We start from the raw sequence: 23,908 nt of genomic DNA on the forward strand, positions 1-23,908 counted from the left end.
AAAATAAAACAAAAAAATTCTTAAAAAGCACAAAGTCAGTCCCTACACAGGCTCGAGAGGGCCATTAGCAGGGACTGTCTTTAAAAACGCCAATGGAGGGCCTCCCTGGTGGCGCGGTGGTTGAGAGTCCGCCTGCCGATGCGGGGGATGTGGGTTCGTGCCCCGGTCCGGGAGGATCCCGCATGCCACGGAGCGGCTGGGCCCGTGAGCCATGGCCGCTGGGCCTGCGCATCCGGAGCCTGTGCTCCGCAACGGGAGAGGCCACAACAGTGAGAGGCCCGGGTACCGCAAAAAAAAACAAACAAAATAAAAACGCCAATGGAAAAGAATCTGAAAAAGAATGAAACTGAATCACTTTGCTGTACGGCAGAAATTAACACAACACTGTTAATCAACTATACTTCAATTTAAGAAATGCCTTTGCCCAAAAGCTGATCACTAACGCAGCGCTCTGTCCTGACAGGTGGTGGCGATGGCTGAAGATGGGAATGAGGAGATCATGTTCATCTGTAAGTGGCCCGTGGCCCATCCTCACCACGGAAGGCAAAGCCACGTCCACGCTTGGTTTTTATAGTAGAGAAGAGCTCTCTCCTTTAGACGTGGTCTTACTTGTTTTAAGAACCACGACTTATTGGGCTTCCCTGGTGGCGCAGTGGTTGAGAGTCCGCCTGCCGATGCAGGGGACGCGGGTTCGTGCCCCAGCCCGGGAAGATCCCACATGCCATGGAGTGGCTGGGCCCGTGAGCCACGACCGCTGAGCCTGCGCGTCCGGAGCCTGTGCTCCGCAACGGGAGAGGCCACAACAGTGAGAGGCCCACGTACCGCAAAAAAAAAAAAAAGAACCACAGTTTATTACACAAGAAATATGTTGCCCGGTACAGTTTTAAAAGGATCATCTTTCTGAGAACTCCTGGCAAAGGGCGCTCAGCAGGGGTGGCAGTTGACTCAGATAAGTAACCCCAGGTTTTAGAAAGAGGTTTACAACATGTTAGATTTATGATAAACAGGTTAAGTTGGTGAATTTTCATTTACACTCATTCCCTGGGGACCCCCCCGTCCTCTGTCCCCATAGAGGTGACTTGGCCTACTTTGCAGCGTGCCGTGGAGCAGGGTTTTCTCCTGGGGGCGCACGTCCTGCGTTGTACTCTTTTTGCATTTATGGGGAGCACTGTCGCTTACTCCCAGGCCGCGCGATGCTCTGTGGGCATCTCCCTCCCCGCTCAACGCCCCCTCTGACGCTGGGATGTTTGTTTGCAGGGTGTGAAGACTGCAGCCAGTACCACGACTCTGAATGTCCCGAGCTGGGCCCGGTGGTCATGGTCAAAGACTCCTTTGTGTTAAGCAGGGCACGGTGAGTGACCACCTTGAGCTGCTTTTATCATCCTGCCTGTCAGACAGGGTTTTCGGCATGTCACCTGCTGCAAGAGCCTGGTGGCCTGGGTGTCTACGAAAAGGGGGGGGGCGGGCAGCAAAAGAAGAAATGGGAGAGGCTTCGGTGAGAAGGGCTGTCCTCACGTCTGAGGCCGTCAGAAATCTCCGTCCCACCGTGAGCTCAGTCTTCTGCCGCCAGGATGAGCCGAGGCTTGTTGCAGACACTTCAGGGTCAATGTCTTTTATCTAGTTCCTGGTTCAGCTGATGGGCTGGGTCGGTTTATGCGTTGAGCGGCCACGGCCGAGCTTGTTCAGTCTCCCCTGTGGTCCGAGCCCAGGCCTGCTGTCTAACAAGCGCCCACCGTGGGCAAGGGGCAGGGATGCGGGCAGCCAGGCAAAGCTGTGGCAGCTTCTGGACAAGCACCTAGATCCGGCCAGGGGGCTCCGTAGCTCTTCCAGTGCACGTTTCCCTGGGGGGGGGGAGGGGCACAGCCCCACCTACCGTGTAGTAGCTGTTTGAACCCGGACGAGACGTGCTCCCGTCTGCACCTCAGTTGCCTCATCTGTAAAGTGGAGAGAATAACCACCCCTTGGAAAGTTGCTGTGATCCTTACACCTGATTTAGGGCCTGGCATGTAGTGGCACTAAAATTGTCATCTAATCAATGCTGTTCCTAGAAGCCGCCCAACTGGTTTTCCCAGCCTCTTTATTTCCTTGTCTTACTGGGACTTCCCTGCACAAAGCAGAGAGATGACTAATTTCGCCTGAGGTACAGATCTGATGAGCTCTCTTCCAAAAACCTTCAGTGGTTGCCTGTTGCCCACAAAGTTCCCGTGGGAGCCATCGGTCCCTCTGTGACAGTTTCCTCGTCTCAGCCCCCCTGCTCGCTCCTGTGAGGGGTGTGTGCTCCAGGCGCCCTGGGGGTCCGCCCCACTCCCGACGTGGGCCAGGCTGGCCCTGGCCTTGGCTCACGCAGGGTCCCAGCCCACATGCCTTCCCGCTGGCACGCGTGCCCCATCCTTGATGTTCTCCGAGTTTACTTAGAAAGGCCACATCCCCGATGAAACCAGCCCAGTGCAGCCTGGCTGGAAATGCTTTTCTGGTCTTTGGAATGCGGTGGCACTTCTTGTCTTCCCCGTGGTGCTTTACACGTGGCCCCTCTTTGTGGTCTCTCTGTGGTCCTCCTCTCTCTGTTGGCCGATTGAAGCCCACACTTAGGATGTGTGTGTGTGTGTGTGTGTGTGTGCGCACGCACACACACGCATCAACTCTGTCTCCTGGGCGGGGATTTTAAACGCATCCTCGAGTCAACGCCCGTCTGTCGCCTACTCTGGGGGCCAGTGAGAGCGACCTTTTCCGTCATCCTAACCCTCTCGTCCCCTGGTGTGGGTGGCATCTCGGTCAGTGGATGCCCGGGGCCGAGAGTCTCTTGCTTTGTTCTATTTCTAGGTCGTCCCTTCCCTCCAACCTGGAGATCAGACGCCTGGAAGATGGAGCCGAGGGGGTGTTTGCTGTGACCCAGCTCGTCAAGCGCACGCAGTTTGGCCCCTTTGAGTCGAGGAGAGTCGCCAAATGGGAGAAGGAGTCTGCGTTTCCATTGAAGGTAAAAGCTGGGGTCAGTGGGGGAGGCAGAACCCCTGCTTTGTGACCCTCCTCGTGCAGACGGGGCGACGCCTGCTGAGCACCAGTGATTCATAAATGTCTTGGAAACAGCTCTAGGTATTATAGTTCTGGTGAATTTCCAAGACAGTGTTCAGATTTTTTTTTAGTTTGTTTTTATATCACAGGAGCATCAGAGTTAAGTTAGTAGTTTGCAAGACATTAAAGAGATTCTGTTTAAAACATATGCAAGAGTAGACCCCCAGCGCAGGCTTTAGGAGGGGGGCTTTCTGTGGATTTTTGCAGGGGTGCATTAGTATTTTCACACCGGTGCAGAGCGTAGGATACTTTGCAAGCCTCTTTCGAAAGGAAGGTGTCTTGTCGGGGCCTTGATGAGAGGCCAGTGCAAAATTTGGCAGCTCTGAAAAGCACATCAGGCTGGAAAATGACAGCTTTTATATGACACTGAGAAAAACAAAATGGAAGGAAATCGGTGGGAGGGCTTGGATCACTTAAAGCGAGACCCACGGAGGCGCTGTGAGGCGAGGGACGTGGGTGTCAGTCACGGCTCTGTCCCCGCACCCAGTACGCGCCCAGCCTCAGCCCGCCTTCAAAAACACCTGTGAAATAAGCAGAGAGGAACGGGTGCTGGTCGGGCGGTGGCTACCCCGAGAGGTGAGCTTTCCTGGAGACCCTCAGCGGAGACCCACGTGTTTCAGGGCAGAGATGATCTAGGTGACCGCGGAGTTTCGCCAGTCCTTGGAGAACTGAGTTTACAAGGCAGATTTCAGCACAGCAGAGCGAAAGGAAAGGCACTTGATTTGTTTACAAAGAAAGAAAAGAAAGAAGCGTTATTTTACGGGAAGGAGTGAGGTACAGAGACCTGGGGCTGACGCACGTGATCGCTGTGGGCCCGGGGTCGGCCGAGGCCCCTTTGAAAAAGTCCTTTGTGCCTGTTTTGGTTTCTTTCAGCGACTCGGATTCTGAAGGTCTGTGTCTCATATTGAGTTGTTTCCAGCACAGGCTCAGCGTTGGTTACCTGGGTGCTGGGGGCAGCTTTACGCCCATGGAGGGAGGGCAAGGGCGCAGTTCCCACACCGGCTCAGGGTCGTTAGGCCCCTGGTGGACCCCTCTGCCCTCTCCCCTTGCTTCCGAGGGCTCCGTCCTCAAAGAGGGCCTCTAGCTCTTAGCAGCGGGGAGCCCCTACAGGAAAAGCCCAGGAGAGGGGGGCGATTTCTTCCTACAACGAGGAAGCAATGATTGCATCAGAAAATGGCGGACAGGAACCCCCTATTCCATGTGGTTACTTTGAACTTCAAAATATTCAGGCTTCTCCCCCTGGTCCCTGCCTGCATTTAATCCATAAAACACTGGTGCTGCTTTGCAGATGAGGGCGCAGCTTATAAAGATCGAGGAACTTTGCTAAAGTCACTGACCATACTTGCAACAGAGCCGGGATAAGATCTTGGGTGTCCTGATGCCCACCTGGGCCATGTGTAGAACTCAGACGTCCCGATGACGTCTGGGCCAGGTATAGAGTTCAGGTGTCCCGATGACGTCTGGAACTGGAGTAGAACTCAGGTGTCCTGATTCCCACCTGTGCCATGCCTAGAACTGAGGTGTCCTGATGACACCTGGGCCGGGAGTAGAACTCAAGAAGCACCTTCTTGCCCACTTGAACACTGATTAGAACTTGAGTGTCCAGGTTCTACACCTGGACCACAAGTAGACCTCAGATGTCCCAGTTCCCAGCCGGGCCACGCATAGAACTCAGGTCTCCTGATAACTCCTGGCCTAGGAGCAGGACTCAGGTTTCCCCGTGCAGCAGAATGTACGCATCCGGGTGCCCACCTGGACCACAGGTGGAAATTAGGCGTGGCAGTTCCCACCTGAGCCATGCAGAGGACTAGGGTCTCCCAGGGACACCTGACCTTTTGCTGTGTCTCCTGCTTCCCTTTTGCTTGTGATCAGCCTGACCTGTTCAGGGGTCTACCTCTGACCCCCGACCACTGTAAATGCCTAAATAGGTTTGTATGGAGCACGGTTTGGCCTCTGATGTGGTGCCGTCCAGACTGGTCACTCAGCAGCCCCCCTTCTCACACACACACACACACACACACACACACACACACACACACACACGTGCTGACGCACACCGGTGGATAACCAGCCCCCGCCCCGGCCCCTCGGCGGGACGCGCTCACCCCCAGGTATTCCAGAAGGACGGGCACCCTGTGTGCTTCGACACCTCCAACGAGGACGACTGCAACTGGATGATGCTGGTGCGGCCGGCGGCGGAGCCCGGGCACCAGAACCTGACGGCCTTCCAGCACGGCAGCGACGTGTACTTCACCACCTCGCGTGACATCCCCCCGGGCACCGAGCTGCGCGTGTGGTACGCGGCCTTCTACGCCAAGAGGATGGACAAGCCCATGCTGAGGCAGGCCTGCCCTGGGCTCCACGGTACGTGGGGGCCCCTGTCCCCAGCGCGTCCGCCGTCCTGCCGCCCCGTGGGGACCCACGGCCCCTTGGCCGCATGCAGCAGCCCGGTGTTAGTGAGAAGAGTCGGGCTGGGAGGGCCGGCGGGCGTGGGGAGCACCAAGGGCTCGGTCCTGACACCACGGGGTGGGTCTGTAGGTCTGCTTGTTGAATATCCGGGCTGAGAAGCCATTAGAAGAGCTCGCCCCAAGCCAGGCGCTTGCTGGCGGGCAGCTCTGCCCCCAGCTCTGCGGCTTCACACGCATCACTCACCCACTTAGTCCCTGGGGGTCAGGTTGTGGCCCCTGGGTTTGGGCAGAGGGAACGGAGCACAGAGAGGTTAAGGAACCTTCCCTGAATCACAGTGCAGAGAGTGAAGGAATCAGGGTTTGAACCCGGATTCTGGTTCCAGTGCTGGTGCTATAGCCACCTTCCAGCAGCCTCTTCCTCGAGGTCGGGGTGTGCGTGTGCATGCGTGTGTGCATACGCATGTGTGTGCCTGTGTAGCATGTGTCGTCAAAGAAAGACCTAGTGGAGTCACGTGTGATTCACCCACATCCTTTTGGAAAAGCAAATCAGAATGCATGTCCTGCTGACCTGGGGTCGGGGGTATCACCTCGTGAAGGGGGCCGATGAACTTAAATCTTTTCTACCCACGCCGTGGGTCCTTGGGGTGTTCATCCTCTCCACCTGACCTTGAGGGACCACGTGAAGTGGCTCACACGTGGCACTGTGACCTGGCAGAGCAGGGCTTTCATACGGCTCCACCTGGCACTGCCCGGGGCAGACATGCTTGTTGCTGCCACGAAGATTACTTCCTGTGGGGGAGAAGCTGATCCTGGCTTTCCTTCCGACCCCCGAACAACAGGGTTGTGACAAGGAGATGATCTCTCTTATTATGAGCACCTGGGGTACAGACAGCTCTGTACAGGTTTGGGAGGTTCTGGTCTGTCCCACGTGTGCATCGTGGCGGAGGTTTGGGAGCTGCTTCCGGTGGGCTCACGTGGCTGTGAGAGGGGGAGGGAGGGATCCGTGAGGCATCCCAGACAAAGCACCACACACCGGGGCTAAAACAAAGGAAATGTGTTGTCTCACAGTCTGGAAGCCTGAAGTCCAGGATCCGTATTTCCCAGCTCTGGTGTTGCCGACAGCCCTTGGCGATCCTGGATTGTAGCTGCATCGCCCCATCCCTGCCTGGGTCTCTCCCTGTGTCTCTGGGTTCTCTCCTTATGAGGACACCAGTCACTGGATTTAGGACCACCCTCAACCAGTCTGGCCCATCTTATCTGGGTTACCTCTGCAAAGACCCTACCCAAAGGCTCCAGGCAGACGTGAACTTCCAGGACCCCTCTTCAGTCCCTGCAGGCTGGCTGGGTGATGGTGGCCCGTGGAGCCTCTGGGGGGTGGTCCGGGAGTGACAGATGGCTGCACGCGGGGTCTGGTGGCAGTAGAGGGTTTGCATCTTCACAGGGATATTTGCAGAGGGAGACTGGGCTTGATGGGCCTTTCTTTATTTTGATAGTAAAGGGGGCAGAAAGAATTTGGAGAGACCCTAGGTTTTTCACCAGACTGCTCTAGCCCCTAGGATTTGCTAAAACCGGGTACCTGACCCTGCCCCTGCCCCTGGGAGGCACCTGCAGTGGCACTCCACTGGGTCAGGAGTCATTTTCAAGCACCGAGGTGAGGCCAACTCCCCGGGTGCTGTCCAGGGTCACCAGGATCTTCCTGACCTGGTTTTATCGTGTCGTGGATTCCTTACCCCGTGCGTGTCCCGGGACCAGCCCAGACTGCACGTCAGAGTTTGGCTTGTAGAGTCTGACCTTGTCAGTTGTGTCCTGGAGGTGGCATGCATGCCCCTCATGGCTCTCAAGGTCAAAGTCAACACAGAGGTCACCTCCCCTTATCAGAGCTCCAGTTGTTGTTGGCTTTTTGCCTCCAGAGGGCTCTTTAATCTGGGGCTGCGTTTGAGAGCATAGATCTTCATGAAATTAGCCCAGGACCATGTTGTCCAATACCTGCCTCCTGATTCCATTCTAACCGTTCTCAAGCGGGACACTAGGGTAGCTGTGGCCCCTCCTCTGGGCTTCTGAGAATGTAGGGCGCTGTTAATGACCAGGCAAGCAGTGTGGTCACTCTAAACTAGCTTCTGAATTGGGGAACTAAATAAGTAACTTAGGTACTCTAAAATTTTACAAATAACTTTTATGATTTTTTTCACTTTCTGTTTTGGGACAAATGACAAGCACATATTTCTTGGCAATGTGATGAAGGTTACTGACTGCTGTTACCTAGTTGGTTAGTTGCGTTCCTTGTTTCTTTTCTTCCTGGGAGAGCCCCCTGCTGAGTGACCGCTTGGCCCTGGCAGTGCTGCTGGCGCCAGTACCGTTGCTGCACCTAGGGACGTGGCAGCCGCCCTAGGACCCCCGTGTTGTCTCCTACCACCCTGGCCTCCTGCCCAGTCCCTTCCCCAAGCCCCTCCCCCCTCCCCTGACGTCCCCTCCTGGCACAGAGAGGCTTCTGGAACCCTGCTCCAGCCCCACCCATCCAGGTGCCCAGGGCCCAGGGCAGTCTCAGGTGTATGTTTTGAACGCCCCACCCGTCGGAAACCGTGCGTTGGGAGTACTGGGTTACTGAGTGCCCCCTTCTCAGTAACGGGAGCAGATAAGACCTGTGAAGGGAGGCCTAGAGACCCGTGGAAAGCTGGTTTTCTGCGTGATTCTGATTATCCAGATCTGACAGGTAGGGAGATGGCTTCACCTCTGCCCCTCATGAGATGAGGCCGTTCCCCATCCTGCCTCTGGTCTGGACGCACCCGTGAGATCACACGGGGCCTTTGTGGCCAGCGCTGCACCTTTAGCCCAATGGGGGTGGGTCAGAGCAAGGTGAAGGGGCCTTAGGAACCACCAGTTTGTTCCAGAAGAGTCATGAGGGGGCCCCTGGGCAAGGAGCAGTCTGTGCCTCTACATTATTTATAAACTTTCTAGGTGAGCATCAGACCTGCTAAGACTCATTAGTTCTCTCTCTGTTTTGAACTTGCTTCAAACATCTTTGTCAAAGATGTTTGTCATAGAAATCGGCCAATTTGTAGACTGACAGAGTAGACTTTTAAATACAGAGGGAAGTGGGTTTCCTTCTACTTGGCACACTCCTTTCAAAAATTAATCTGTATTTTTTTTTTCTGGTAGTGGATTTACTTTTCTGATCACATGTTCTCCTTGAGCTCACATTAAGGCTGATTTTTCTTCTTTATACACACCTGGGCTTGTTGGCAGATGAAGGAGGAGGACCGGGAAGCCCAGTGGTCTCAGTGGGCAGGTGCTTGGGGTTCAGAGTCGGCTGTCAGCATCAGAGTTTCAAAATCACCTTTCTAGTGAAAAAAAATGAAATATAAGTACATTTCATAACATTTGGGGAATTTTTTTTTTTTTTTTTCTTTTTGCGGTATGCGGGCCTCTCACTGTTGTGGCCTCTCCCGTTGCGGGGCACAGGCTCCGGACGCGCAGGCCCAGCGGCCATGGCTCACGGGCCCAGCCGCTCCGCGGCATATGGGATCCTCCCATACCGGGGCACGAACCCGTATCCCCTGCATCGGCAGGCGGACTCTCAACCACTGCGCCACCAGGGAGGCCCCATTTGGGGAACTTTTAAATCACATATAACATCACCATCTTTACGACTCTTAGCATTTTTTTTTTTTTTTTTTTTTTGCGGTATGCGGGCCTCTCACTGTTGTGGCCTCTTCCGTTGCGGAGCACAGGCTCCGGATGCGCAGGCTCAGTGGCCATGGCTCACGGGCCCAGCCGCTCCACGGCATGTGGGATCTTCCCAGACTGGGGCACGAACCCGTGTCCCCTGCATCGGCAGGCGGACTCTCAACCACTGCGCCACCAGGGAAGCCCTCTTAGCATTTTTGATTAGCATTTTCTAATAGTTTTAAAAAACCAGCACTGTGGGCGTGTAGTTAACAAACAATAAAATAGTGATTTTAGGTGGACAGTTCAGAGTTTGGACAAATGTCTGCAGTCGTGTGAGCTCCACCACAATCAAGATGTAGGACGTTCTCAGCACCCCAGACGGTTCCCTTGTACAGCTCTGTACTCCATCCCCTGGCGGCCAGCGTCTACCCTCTGTCCCTGTAGTTCTACCATTTCTTTTCCATCGTTTAAAAAGCCGTGCAGGGGCTTCCCTGGTGGTGCAGTGGTTGAGAGTCCGCCTGCCGATGCAGGGAACACGGGTTCGTGCCCCGGTCCAGGAAGATCCCACATGCCGCGGAGCAGCTGGGCCCATGAGCCATGGCCGCTGGGCCTGCGCGTCCCGAGCCTGTGCTCCACAACGGGAGAGGCCACAACAGCGAGAGGCCCGTGTATCGCAAAAAAAAAAAAAAAAAAAAAAAAAAAAGCCGTGCACTTCTGCCTGGTTGAGGTCTTGCTGTACATGCTGATGTACCACGTGTTGATCTTCATTACACGTTTCGCTGACCGTCCTGCTGTGGGCCTTCTCCCTGTCTCTCCACTGCCAGCTACTGTTTCGTTTTGCGTAGACACTTCTCTTTTGTTGGACGTGTGAGTGATTGGGAAGAGGAATTGCCTTTTAAGTCTTATCTTTTAAAGGTAATTTTTGGAAAATAGAGTACTGCCCTCAGCGGGAGGACAGCAGTCATGACTGGTTCTTCTAGTTAGTCCCGTTGACCTAGTGTTCAGGACGACAGGCTGAAGAGATGGGTTTCCTGCTGAAGGTCAGGCCTATGTGAATTCCATTCCTGGGCAGGGACCTCGTGGTGGAGAGATAGCAGCTCACTCACATGAAAAGAAATTGCCTTTATTCCCGGGTATCCACTGCCAGCTAACCCCTTCTCAGCTTCCCTCTCTGAAACTCACCTGTGCAAGAGTGCTTTGCCCTCTTTAGAACCGTGTGTGTTTGGGAAGGTGAGTGAGATACAGGAATTTGGCCCTTTATTCCGTTTGGCCCTGATCTCCTCCTGAGGCTCTTCGGTGGATTCCCAGAGGTGGGCGCAGAGGAGAGTGGAGGCTGGGCCGCAGGGCACACCCCACAACAGCGCCCTGCTTCTGGGCTGCCCACTCTCCACTCTTTCTGCTCTGGTTTTGGTATAACCCAAAATTTCATGCTGCAGTTACATTTCTCTCTTCTTGTTATCTTACGGAGACTCAGAAAATGCATGCAAACGGTTGTGGCAGTGGTCTCCGTCTGTTTCTTCCGTCCTTTGTAAGCTTATCGCTGTTTTTTGACACAGACGGAGGTGTGCTTTTTCCTGGTTCTGAACGCATGTGCAGTCACTCTTCTGGATGGTTTTGCTTCGTGAGCGGCCCCGGAGGGTTGCGATGGGTCGTGCGTGTGGACACAAGCTGCACAGAGGCGGGAGCGGAGGTGGTGGTGAGGGCTGGTGGCCCCCGTCCAGCCCTGACAGGCTGCCACGTGGGGTTTAGCGAATCAGTTTCCTGGGCCAGGAAATCACAAACATACATTCACTTAGAATGTCCCCGTTACCAAGTCAGCTCGTACTGCTCACCGCACAAGCAGCCAGTAAATCGAGAGACCAGTTGGGGCAAGAAAGAGCGACTTTATTTGGAAAGCCAGCAGACCGAGGAGATGGTGGACTCATGTCCCAAAGAACCAGCTGAGTTAGAATTCAGGCTGCTTTTATACTAAAAGGGGAGGGAATAAAATCAGGCATTTCCTGGTTCTGGTCAGGGGATGTGTTAATTTCTTCCTTCCTGCAGCCATTCACAGGTGAGCCTGGTCAAGATGTTTCCTATGAGCTAAACAAAGGTATTTTAGTTTGACTGTCTTTACCTGGGAGGCAGGGTTCCCAGTTCAGGGCCGTTAAGTATAATTTAAGCTTATAGGCAACATCCCTTTAGTGATTAACTTGTAATAGAATACAAAGGTTCTTCTCCATTACATCCCCAACTTTGAGGTCTCACAAGAGCATCAGTAGCTTTTTTTGAAAAGGACCCTGAGCAGCCAGGGTCTCCCTCTGTGTTCCATGGACCCTGGTCATCTCCCTCCCACCCCCAGACTCCCACGGGGGTGCCGGGAGGGCTAGGGGCACTGCCTCTGCAGTAAGCACCTGCCCCAGGCGGCTGTTTCAATGTAAATTCAATAAAAGTGAAAGTCCAGTTCCTCAGGGGCACTTGGCGCACGTGGCTGCCCCCCTGGCCAGCAGTTACAGAACATTTCTGTCATTGCAGAAAGCTCTGCTGGCCAGTGCTGGGCAGGAGCCGTGGCCACACCAGGGCACATGGCCTGGGTGTTTGGGGTTCCGCCCTTTCTTGTCACATGAGCCAGTGAGAGGTTGGGGAATTCGATGTGGGCTGTAGCATGCATTTTTTCTTTTCTTGAAGTTGTATGGGGGGACGGTGTCTGGTCCCACCAGACTGGCTTCTGGGAGGAGGCCACCTTTCCATGACTGGTGACAGCCCTTTGTCAGGCTCTGGTTCCAGTCCTCCTCTGTGAAATGGGGACATTCACAGACACGAACGAGTCTGTGTAGGTAAAACTCTGAGAACGGTGCCTGGAGCATTGGACCTGCTCCCAAGTGGTGGCAGTTGTTACCGCTGTCATTGTCACCTCCTACGAGGGCACGTGTGCCCTGCACTGGGCTGGGCTGCACAGAGAGGGCAGCTGCTGGACCACCTCCCCCTCTTGTCTTTTGAAGCTGCAGGCACCCCAGAGAGCAGCACGCCGGTGGAGGCGGAACCCAGCCGGTGGGTGTGCAAGGTGTGTTCGGCCGCCTTCCTTGAGCTGCAGCTGCTGAATGGTAAGGGGCAGGCGCCTGCTCAGCCAGACGCCAGTGAGTCCCGTGCTGCGCTCACCCTGATGTGCTCTGTCACTTCCACGCCGTCCCTCCGGGATGGTGGCAGGACGCACGGGAGTTCCCTGGCTTTGCGGGAGCCGCTCAGCTCCCAGCCTGTGTCTCCCACGCCTCCTCCCGGGATCTGTGCTTTAGCTTGAAGTTCTCTGCGTGCCTGGCAGCGAGGGATCTTGTTTTCTTTCTCTGAAGCTCAGCAGAGCGTTAGTTTGGTGTGGGGGGCAGTCTCTAGTTTTGTAGCCTTCCCAAGCATTTGCAGCCGGGAGGCCTCATCGTTAGCTTGTTCTGCTGTGTGGCCAAACTTCCGAACCCTTCCCTTGACACGCAGCACGTAACGTTGTTTGCCTTAAAACTTTCCTTCCCTCATCCCTCACCTGTTTCCTTCCCTGGCCCCTCGAGGGCACTCGCCCTGCACAGTGGCCCTGAGCGTGGAACAAATGGGGAGACAGCCGCCACTTCACACCGAGGCCTGTGTGAGCCAGTCGATGTTGTGGATGGGAAGAATCGGTCCTTGGCCGGATGTGCAGGCGGGCGCCAGTGGTCCCTTGAGGGCGCTGGTGCCCACCTGTCTCATGGGTCACTCCTCCGCCCTCTTGCTGGTGCCCTCCCCTCCGGCCAGCCTGAGCGCAGCTCACCTTCACTCAGGGAGCATGGCCATCTCTGTCTGTTTCCTGTGGGTGGCCCAGTTATCTTTCCTTGGGAGGTCTCTGAGGTTTCTTCCATTGAAAATAAAGGCTTTTGGCCTTCATGCAGTGTTTTGAAAGACAATTTTGTTCATTATGAATTGAATATGTATCAATATTCCTCTTCAAAGGCTACATTTTAAAATAATTGTATTATATATTCATCATAGAAAAATTAGAAAGCTTAAATAAGCTTTGAGAAGAATATAAAAGTTGCCCGTAAGGTCACCATAGAGAGACCCACATTACCTTTTTGCTGTGTTCTTCCACAGTTTCTCTTTGCTCATACACGTGTACCCATGCTTTTAGTTTTTACACAAAACTGTACGTGATTTTACAAAACTTCCCTGCTTCTATTGCCTGACTGACTTTTTAAAATGGTGGTTGTGTTTGGTGCAGTGGAAATGCTGTCGTTTTCAAAGCAGAAGAAATAAAGTTTATTTGCCTACGCAGAGGGCACACCATGAGCAAATAAAATTAAAAACAAACCAAGTGGAGGTTGGGAGTGGACACCCTGCCTTACGCCTGTGCTTCCCTGTCCTGCAGAGCACCTGTTGGGCCATTTGGAACAATCCAGAAGCGTCCCCCCAGCCGGCCAGCAGGATTCGCCTGCAGAGAAGGAAGCAGACGTGCCCCGGGGGGAGCTTCCCGCAGTTCCCAAGAGTGTCAGTGCCGCCAAAGAGCAGAAGAAAAAGCCTCGAAGGGGGAGAAAACCCAAAGCATCCAAACCAGAGCAGCCTCTAGTTATTGTTGAAGGCAAGGAGCCCTCAGGTGAGGCTGGTCCCCGGGGAGGGGCCCGCAGGCGGTGCTGGTCCTGGGGTAGCGGTGAAGGGAATGGGGAGGGACCTGAGGCCATGTTGCCTCCATGCCAGGTAGCAAAACTCGGCACAGAGCCCACACGGAGGCGAACGCTAAGCCCTTCTCTTTCGCTGGAGCAGCTCTTCGCGTACGGCGACTCGCAGCGCGGTTGGCAGGGCGTGCCGGCTGTGACCTTCGACAAGCGGGTCCACCTGTGTAGCCGGCTATCAGGACAGAGAGCATGTCCGTTCCCCCCAGCCACTTCCCTGCTTGTCTCCGCGTGGACGGGCGTTCCCGTCCTGCGCGCTCTCTCTGTGCCCGGCATCTCCCACACGGCGTGTCGGGGAGGCTCGTCCACGTCCGGGTCCCCGCTGCCCCTTCTCCTCTGCTGCTGAGCCGTGTTGGTCCGTCATGTGGATGCCCCACCGTCTGCTCGCGTGTCCCCTGTGGACGGTCGTGCAGCTGGCTTCCAGGCCGTGGCTAAAGCCGTCCTCCGACTGTACAGTAGCCTCAGTTGAGCTTGGAGGGACCTTTTGGGCCCTCATTCTCGGGTGTGGGATTCCCAAAATGCCATGTCCCCTCGGCCCTCACCTGGCCTCTGCCAGAAGTGCCTGGTGCCAGAGGATTCCTGGCGGTTCTCGCACGTAAGGACCAGACATGATGCTCAGGCGCTAGTGAGTCCCCTCACTACCTTCCTCACTGATTACTGGGCAGTTTTTCTTTTTGCTGTAGCCCAGGATTTCTTTTGCGAGAGTGAGAAGAAATTTTTATCCTTTCTTGGAATTAAAGAGAATTCAGAGGAGCAGCCCTCACATAATGTTCTCAGGAGAAGTGGCTTAAACTTCCCCTGGACAGTTTCCCTACTTCTCTATAAACAAGTAGAGAAAAGGAGAAGGAGGTGAAAAGCTTATTAAATGATTATTTCACTAATTCTAAGTGGCATTCGGAAGACATCATAGTAGGTGAAGTGGCTAAATCTTTTCGTGTAACCTTCCCGTATTTCATTTGTCCAGAGGTTCAGGCCTGGGTCTAACCTATTACTGGGGTTATTTGATATCTGAATCTTGCACAAAATGATGATCTGCTTTTGAACATACTCAAGATGGCTTGTGTAATTATAAAAATTAATATTTCCAAATCTCTGTCAGGACAGATTTAGCTAGGTTATAAGGTCCCGCTGTACATCAAAGTGTTTTGGTTTTAGGTGGTACGAAAAAGGATTGAGATAGTGTCATGACTTAATCACAGATTATAACTCCAGTTTTTTTTTTTTTTAGAAGATGTTGCAGGTAGGAGTTTATTAATCTATTTATTTTTGCTCTGTTGGGTCTTCGTTTCTATGCGAGGGCTTTCTCCAGTTGCGGCAAGCGGGGCCACTCTTCATCGCGGTGCGCGGGCCTCTCACTATCGCGGCCTCTCTTGTTGCGGAGCATAGGCTCCAGATGTGCAGGCTCAGTAGTTGTGGCTCATGGGACTAGTTGCTCCGCAGCATGTGGGATCTTCCCAGACCAGGGCTCGAACCCATGTCCCCTGTATTGGCAGGCAGATTCTCAACCACTGCGCCACCAGGGAAGCCCATAACTCCAGTTTTGAGTTAAGAATAACATTTTGCTTTTCTAAATCTGCAGGTAAATGTGTGGATTCTAAACTATTGCTAGTTTTTTTTTTTTCCCCCGTGTCAATCTTGTGATCTGTGTCTGCAACGTTGGCCTGGCTGTGGCCCCTCGGGCCTGTCATCTTGGTTCGGTTGTGTTCCATCCCCGGCCCTGGTGATGACACAGCTTGTCCTGTCCCCTCCACACAGAGCAAGTGGCAGAGATCATGAGCGAGGTCGAGCCTGTGGCTGCGTCGCCGGATGAACGGATCATGGAGCTGGTTCTGGGGAAGCTGGCCGCCACCCCCAGCGACGCAAGCTCAGTGCCAAAGTATGTCCCAGAGCAGCGCGTGGGCCCGGCTTCACAGGCAAAGGCGCCGTGGTGGCTAATCCATTCCAGAGGGAAGGCCGGATGAGAGGGGATGGTTTACTTCTTGTAGGAAACGTATGTGCTTGGGAAGCAGCAGGAACTCTGGAGCCCAGGGGGTTAATAGTGCATCCACTGTGAAAATAGCTTAAAATTTTAAAAACTATTTTTTACCGTAGTAAAATACACATAGTACAAAATTTACCATCTTAATCGTTTTTAAGTGTACGATTCGGTGGTTTTAAATACATTCACGTTGCAGTGCAGCCTTCCATCCGTCTGTGGAACTTTTTCATCTTCCCCAAACTGAAACTCCATACTTACTAAAAACACTGACTCCCCATCACCCCCTCCCCAGCCCCTGGCACCCACCATTCTGCCTTCTGTCTCTGTGAAGACCTCAGAGGAGGTACCTGTGTCTCTAGGGACCTCATATAAGTGTTCTCACATGGTGTTTGTCTTTTTGTGACTGGCTTATTTCACTTAGCGTAATGCCCTCGGGCTTCATCCATGTTGTAGCAGGTGTCGGAATGTCCTCCCGTTTTAAGGCAGAATAATATTCCATCGTGTGGATGGACCACATTTTGTTTATCCATTCTTCCATCAAGGACACTTGTGTTGCTTCTGCCTTTTGGCTGCTGTGAACAAATGCCGCTATGATAGAACAGTTTGTATTTAAATTTCTGTAAATTTAACACCTTGCTCTGTGTGTTTCTTCTTTTTATGAACGAGGAAAATGTTTGTCTTTTAGTTATTATCCTTAGGCAGTTTTTTGCCCTGAAGTTGAATAAGCTGGTGGCAGTGTTTTTTTCCAGCCCTTTTCCCATGAGGTCAAAATGCACCTGGTCCTGTAGGGTTCGGGAAGCTGTGGAAAAACTGAAAACAGAGCAGGGCAATGTCAGAAATGGTGAACCTGACCTACTTATTTATACTCCATCTCATTGCCCAGAGGGTTTCGGTAACTTATCGTCAGAAACACATGTCACAGGGAGAAGAAGTTTGAAAAATCAGGTTCAGGGAAAATATGAAACAGGGTAGAGGCAAGTGAAAAAAAAAAAGAACAGTTATGGTTACTCTGGTCGGCGCACACACTGAGCTCCAGGCTTCCTGGTGGCCGGAGTTAATGCCCAGGGAGCTGAGTGGCCAGTACAGGAAAAGGTAGCTGGTGCCACTTTACGTTCAGGGTGTCTGTCCCTTACAGATGCCCCAAAGCTACAGGGGTGTGCTGATCACGGCCCCCCACTCTCGTGTCGGGCTAGGAAGATTTGACAGGGACTCTCTCCAAGGTGACTGTGACCCTGAACTTTTTTCTCCGACCACCCCGTCTCCCAGCGGTCTCACCAGCTTGTGTGTCTAACCCGGCAGGTTCCCCCACCATCAGAGCAGCAGCCTCACCCTCAAGAGGAGCCTGATTCTCTCAAGCCGCCACGGCATCCGGCGGAAGCTGGTCCGGCAGCTGGGGGAGCACAGGCGGGTCTACCAGTGCAGCATCTGCAGCAAGATCTTCCAGAACAGCAGCAACCTGAGCAGGCACGTGCGCTCCCACGGTGAGTCCCCGCAGACGTCGGTGCAGGGCGGCTCAGTCCGCTCCGGGAGCCGGGCGGCGTGTCCCAGGCGGGCACGTGGTCTCAGGGCACCTGGGGCAGTGGCGCGCGCGGCTTGTCACTGCTTGTCCCTTAGGCGACAAGCTGTTTAAATGCGAGGAATGTACCAAGCTGTTCAGCCGCAAGGAGAGCCTGAAGCAGCACGTCTCGTACAAGCACAGCAGGAACGAGGTGGGTGAAGGACCACTGCTGTCTAGTGACGGAGGCAAGCAGACCCTTGGCGTGGATGAAGGAGTCCCGGGGGTGGGGGTGGGGAGCGGGAGCCGGAGTGGCCGAGGTGGGGCCGGGCCTGGCTGGGCGCCGCCAGGGCTCAGGCCAAGCGGGAGGCCCGCGTGGGCAGCGAGCTCACCCGGACGCGGGGCTCCCTTTCCAGGGCAGGGGACGGCCAGACAGGGTTCACGCTCTACGCTGGGCAGGAGGGGGGCGGGGCAAGGGCCCGTTGCTGGAGCAGCTCCCTGAGGGGGCGCGTCCCAGCTGCCCCACCTTCCCGCCCCGCTCCCGCCAGGTCGACAGCGAGTACAGGTACCGGTGCGGCACCTGCGAGAAGACCTTCCGCATCCAGAGCGCGCTGGAGTTTCACAACTGCCGGACAGGTGAGCAGCCCCGCCCGGCGCTGAGGCGCGGGCACCTGGCGGGGTGGGGACCAGGTGTTCCGGCAGAGGGTGAAGGTGGATTTAACAGGTATCCTCACCTGTAACATTCCCCTCCGTTCGGGGTGCTTCAAGCAGCTGTTACTTACTCTCAAGAGACTGAAACTTTCCCTTTAAAAGGGGATTTATTTCACATCCTATTATTCCTCCAAAGCAGCCACATGTGGCCCACAGTTGGGCCCGTAGTGAAGCAGGGGGGTTTCATCGTCGCCGAGGATGGTGAGCTGTAGGGTTGCTCTGGGACCCCGTGAGAACTCCTTGAAGAGGTGGGGTCGCGGCTGGAGGGTGGGCTTCCGCCTCGCTCTCGGCAGGGGCTTCCTCAGCTGTCCGCCCTCCTCCCTCCGAGGACCCCGCCCGGGTCCAGGTGAGGGCCTTGCCGCTCCCTCGCGCACACCGGCCTCCGCTGAGCCTGCCGCTGTCCCCAGTCCCCTCTCATGACACGGACCCTCGTTTGTTTGCGTGCAGCTGAAGCCGGCGTGCTTGGGCCAGCCGGTGGCCGGGACGGGTCTCTGGGCCTGGCCGAGGGTCTCAGGCCCCGTGTCTGGTCAAGCACGCAGCTGGCGAGTGTACGCGATGTGTAAATCCCCGTGGACGGCCAGGGGACGGCTGCGCGGGAGCCCAGCCGGCAGGGGAGGCCCGTGTCCTGTCCCTGCGGCTCTTTGCCCTGTGCCCCGTGGGCGAAGGCGGGCGGCTGCGTTCCCACCCAGGGAGGATGGGGGTGGCGGAGGGTCGCAGTTGTCTCTTCGGCCCCCTCTTCTAGGCATCGTCGCACACCTGGGGGGTGGGTACCAGCGGCAGTCGGCTTAGAGACCTGCCAGGTTAACCTTTGATTCCGAGCCCCCTTCCTGTCGAGCCCTCTGTGTGTGTCACCGGTCACTCTGTATCTCTGTGCTGGTTCTCGTTAGGGTGCCGGCCGGCCCACCTCTCAGGGCACCCTTACCCCGTCACCCAAATCGCCGCCGCCCCTCCCTGCCGGTGGCCGGCACCCGCTCCTGCCGCCTCTGCAGGGTCCCTTCGTTTGGTTCATTTGCTTGTTCCGCTTTGAGGGCTCCCACTGGAAACCGCGCTGGTTTCCTCCGCCCACAGTGCCTCGCTCCCAGGGCGGGGCTTTTCTGAGTGGCAGGTGAGTCTTGTCTCACCTGAGCTCCGGCTGTCCTGAGCGTCGGTCAGGCATGAAGTGGCCTTGGAAGCTTCCAGGTGCACTTCCAGGTGCTACACCACCTGCATTCCGCAGCCCAGGTGTTCCCAAAACCTGGGGGAAATCCACCAATCTTTTGATGCCATATCAGTCAGAGGACCCTCGAGCTGTGCTTATCGCCGGGCAGGATGGCGCTCCGTGAGGCCACACTCGGTTCTGCACGAGCTCGGTGGGTGGGCATCAGAGCGGAGGGCGATGCCCCTGCCCCGGCCCGGGTGTTTGCTGAGGCCCGCTGGAGGCTGAGGCAGAGAAGTTCTCTTCTTTTTAATCTTTATTTCTCTGGACACAAATGAAACAGAAGGTACTAAGTCAAAGCAGCAGTTGCTACATGTCAGCAAAAAGTTCTGTTAGACCAGACGTTTGTCTGTCTTTTTTATATAGAAGTTAACAGAGCAGCAATGAATTGAAATGCAGTTTCTCTCAATTTCAAAGGTCAGAAGCTTTGGATGGAAGACAAAGGATAAACCTGGGAGCTGAGGTCATTTGTGTAATATATCATTTGCAGGCTATTGTACTTATAGTGTTCATATTAGGAGAACGTGTCTTCCGTAGACCATCAAGTCAGGGATTTGCGTGAGCTTTGAAATGATGGGTCTGCTCGGCTTTTTCTCAGGCTTTCACTCAGCAGGGCCTGTCCTGGGTGTGAGGTGGCCCTCGTCCGCCCTCGACCTTCCTCAGGGAGCTGGAGAAGAGCAGAGGCTCACGTCCAGGCCCTCAGGCAAGACAGGGTCTCCCCGGAAATCCCCTGTCCCGCCTCCGAGTGACCCTGTGCCCCCTCCTTCACCGGAGCCCACGCGTTGGGCTGCACCCCCAGGCCTGCAAGCCTTGGAGCGGCCCAACCTCGAGACCAAAGAAAGAGCCCGGAGACAGCGACAGAGACATCAACGGTTTATTGGACGGGGGAACCTTACACGTCCGAAACAAAGGTCCTGAAGCCACACCCCACTACGTGCAGAGGGCAGGCAGCACACGTCAGGCAGAGATCTTCCCACCTCGGGAGAAGGAGGCTGCCGTTTATAGGGGAACTTGACATCAGGTTGGCTCATCAGTTACCAGGGAAACCAGCGGCTGGGGCATGCCCCTCTCAGCCCCTCAGGAGGGCAGGTGTCTCCCTTTAATGAACTAGCAGAAAGGCAGAGGCTTTCTGGCCTGAGGATTAGAGCAGTCGCCAGCTGGGGCAGGGGGCGAGCAGTTCAGGGGAGCGTGTGGAGGTGAGGCGGGCACTGGCTGGGCAGGGGGCGGACAGGGAGCGGGGGACAGCCATGCTGAGAGGCCTGACCCTCCACCACGTAATAGGTGTTTGTTCTCAGTTGCTGCATTTTGTTAAAACATGAGAGTAGACCTCGAGGGCAGCAGGGATTACGGGGGGCGGGGGGGAAGGTTGTCGTCGAGCACCTTCCTGGATTCCTGAACTGGTGACATGTGGACGCCGTGGCAGGAAAAGCCACCGTGGTGACAGCCTGGCCCGGACAGCTGCTCCAGCTCTGCTGTCGCCCGGCGAAGGCCACACCGGAGCTGTTGGGGATGGTTAGAGGTGGGTCCTCTCCATACGCTGGGAGGGACTCGACCCGTTAGAGAGAAGAAGCAAAAGTCCAAGGGCCGCGCTGCACCTTCCACGGCTGTCAGGTTCCTGGGCTTGTGGGCCACCTGCCCAGGAGGGAGGCTTACCTGTGTGGTTTAGCAGGCCCAGAGTGGACGGGGTCTCGGGTGATCCGATGGAACAGCCCTGTAAGGCGCGGCCCTTGTCTCTGGTGGTCTCATTCCTAAGGATCCATGCTGAGGAAATCTAGTAGGAAAAGGATCATTAAGTTACCTACAGTATTAAAAATGATGAAGTAGGACTTCCCTGGTGGCGCAGTGGTTGAGAGTCCGCCTGCTGATGCAGGGGACGCGGGTTCATGCCCCGGTCCGGGAAGATCCCACGTGCCGCGGAGCGGCTGGGCCCTGAGCCATGGCCGCTGAGCCTGCGCTCTGCAACGGGAGAGGCCACAGCAGTGAGAGACCCGCGTACTGCAAAAAAAAAAAAAAAAGATGAAGTAAATTGCGATGTATGAACTTGGTGGAATATTATGTAACCACTAAAATAAGCATGGAAATGTCCGCATGATAAGCACAGGTACTGCACACACACAGACGCGTGTACAGGGGATTGTGTGGATACCCCGGGGCCTCAACCTGGCTGCGCATCGGGGTCCGCCTGGCAGAAGTTGAACTGCTGAGGCCTGAGTCCCCGGGGACGCTGGGCAGAGTCTGGAACCGGTTCGGTTGGAACAGCTGCCTGGGGGACGCTGCTCAACGCACAGGGCACGGGACAGCCTCGCGCAGTGATCCGGCCGGAATGTCAGCAGCGCCCAGGCTGTGATCCCCGGACACGGGAGTCCACTGTGCAGCAGAGTGAGGACCACAATCAGAACCACTGTAGACAACGAAACTTGGCCTCCGGCCTCCGGGATTTATGCATTCAGCAAACGTTTACTGACTACGGGAAGTGGTCAGTGGGCTGTAGCCAAAGGCCCAGAAATGAGGGTGACACGGTGTGACCTCAGGCCCTCGCTCTGGAGGGGGACGCACACTGTCATGCCCACTGGCTCAGGTGACACGGGACGGTGTTCCCGGCGCTGCAGGAGGGCCGCGGGCAGTGAGGGCTGCCTTTCGGGGCTGGTTTAGGTGACGGACCCGTGGGCAGTTAACATGTCCTGGCAGGAGCAGGGTGGGCGTGGTGGGGTTGAGGGCAGACGACACGTCTGAGAGGAGAGCGCTAGCCGAGACCCCCTAAACCAGGGGTGGAGGCCGGGTGGCTGGGGCCAAGGCAGACAGCTGAAGAGGTGCCAGGGCGGGGCAGGTGCCCTGATGGCCCCTGTGCTTGTGCTCATGGGGGGTAGACCCCCCGGGCCGGGGGGAGGGGACAGGACACCCCAGGGTCTGCCTTGGGCACCTGGAGGGAGAGAGCAGGGTGGGGACTGTCAGAGGCCCTGGTGGGGCTGTCTGGCCACCTTTGGGGAGGGACACTGGGCTGTGGGTATCTCTGAAGGCTTCACTGTGGGAGGGGGTGTTTGCTGGGAGTGGGTGCACGTCTCCCAAAGGGGACCTAGGGACCAGACGGTTTTGTTTACAGGTGGGAGACATTGGGGATGTCTTTGTGCGATGGAGGAGGAGCCTGTGGAGGGCGCGTGGGAGGGGAGGGGCAGGTGATGGGTGGGCTTCGGAGGAGCGGCGGGGCGGGGCAGGGGGCCGCTCATCTGCCGCTGCGGGAAGTAGGGGCCGGCGCTGCGGTCAGGCTGGCTGAGGGGGTGACGGCCCAAGGACAGCTGTGGCCCAGCCGCTTTCCTTGCCACGGATCCCCAGATGCTGTGGGAGCCTTGTGGCGCCAGGGAGGAAGGAGGTGAGCTCCCCGTTTGCTCTGCACGCTGCTCAGGCCTGGCTTGACAGGGGGGCTTCGTCAGCTCCGCCCTCCTTCCGTGCCCCGCCCTCCTTCCGTGCCTCGTTGCCGGTCCCACGGCCATGATGTTGAGCTTGTACTCGGTGTCACGGACCTAAAAGTTACTGTGTGTCTCCCTGCTTCCTCGACAGATGATAAGACGTTCCAATGTGAGATGTGTTTCAGATTCTTCTCCACCAACAGCAACCTCTCCAAGCATAAGAAGAAGCACGGGGACAAGAAGTTCGCCTGTGAAGTCTGCAACAAAATGTTCTACCGCAAGGACGTCATGCTGGACCACCAGAGGAGGCACCTGGAAGGTGAATGCACCTGCCGGGGAGGGGGCAGGGCTCACGGTGGCCCCGTCTCTGTGGGTGCCAGTTGGCGAGGCACCACCTGATGGGAATCGGCTCAGGCATCAAGAGGTCCTGATGGGGAATTAGAGCATCACGTGCGAGTGGGGACGCTTGGAAATGTCCCAGACGTTCCACAGCGGGGAAAGTTAGGAAAACCAGACTCTTTGTAAGACTGAATTTTATCAGTCACCAAAACCTTTTTGTTTTCAGAGAGCTTAATATTGTGAGAAGGTGCTTTCCATACGAAAGCAGGAGAAAAGCAGTGTCTGAAATTTCACATGGGGTGTGGTGCGCTTTCAGCCGTGTGCGTGGGACGGAACGGTTCAGGCGGAGGCTGTTTGGGGCCGTGAGTGATTTTGCCTTTGCTCCTGTTTCCCCGGGGACCCCTGATGACCCTCGCCATTTGCGGTGGGCTTGGGGTGCCTGGGGGCTGCCTGTCGTGTGGTGGGTTTACGAGAGGCCAGCGCAGGAGAAAGATGGACTTCAGTGGGGTCGCTAATGGCGGGGGAAGGCGGGAGGTGACACGATGAGGGATGAGGTGGGGTGCGGGCGACCCCACAGGGCAGACCCTGAGCTGTGCAGGGGAAGGCAGGGGCCCCGAGAGAAGAGAGAGACCGGGGACCTTGGGCCACAGGTGTGTCCTGAGCACCTACCCTACCTGGGAGGCTTTCTCAAAGAGCTTGCTCAGACAGACCCTCTTTCAAAATAGCATTTTAGTTTTAGTGATCTTGACATTTTAGTTTTTTACCCTAAAACCCAGTGCCTGCTTGCTGACCAGCCTCTGTAAGAAGCACTCACTGACCAGCTCACCTTGTTATAAAAGTTTGAAAATAATAATTTTACAAAGAATTGTAAATGAAGTATACGCTTGTCGAGGGAAAAAGGTCAGAAAACGAAGTTGTATGCGAAGTCTGACCATCGCACACAGCTGTGCATATACACGTGTCTCCATGGCTTTTAAAA

The 23,908-nt window shown here is 55.6% G+C and overlaps 1 protein-coding gene across 3 annotated transcripts in view; it reads left to right on the forward strand.

The window, feature by feature from the left end:
* The window catches only part of PRDM15 (PR/SET domain 15), a 59,640-nt gene that overhangs the window by 14,595 nt on the left and 21,137 nt on the right, over positions 1-23,908 (forward strand). Inside the window, exons 2-12 of one of the 3 annotated variants that reach the window (XM_081234458.1) lie at positions 464-509; positions 1,258-1,351; positions 2,821-2,974; positions 5,181-5,433; positions 12,125-12,226; positions 13,507-13,731; positions 15,563-15,683; positions 17,085-17,266; positions 17,400-17,494; positions 17,829-17,916; positions 22,742-22,909. In XM_081234458.1, the coding sequence (XP_081090584.1) occupies positions 473-509; positions 1,258-1,351; positions 2,821-2,974; positions 5,181-5,433; positions 12,125-12,226; positions 13,507-13,731; positions 15,563-15,683; positions 17,085-17,266; positions 17,400-17,494; positions 17,829-17,916; positions 22,742-22,909 (1,519 nt within the window). In that variant the 5' untranslated portion in view covers positions 464-472. Of the gene's footprint in view, positions 1-463; positions 510-1,257; positions 1,352-2,820; positions 2,975-5,180; positions 5,434-12,124; positions 12,227-13,506; positions 13,732-15,562; positions 15,684-17,084; positions 17,267-17,399; positions 17,495-17,828; positions 17,917-22,741; positions 22,910-23,908 lie in introns of those variants that run through there. The other 2 variants (XM_081234459.1, XM_081234460.1) reach the window with 2 other exon arrangements.

Source organism: Mesoplodon bidens (genome assembly GCF_964165515.1).
Source record: "Mesoplodon bidens genome assembly, chromosome: 5".
NCBI classification, from domain to species: domain Eukaryota; kingdom Metazoa; phylum Chordata; class Mammalia; order Artiodactyla; family Ziphiidae; genus Mesoplodon; species Mesoplodon bidens.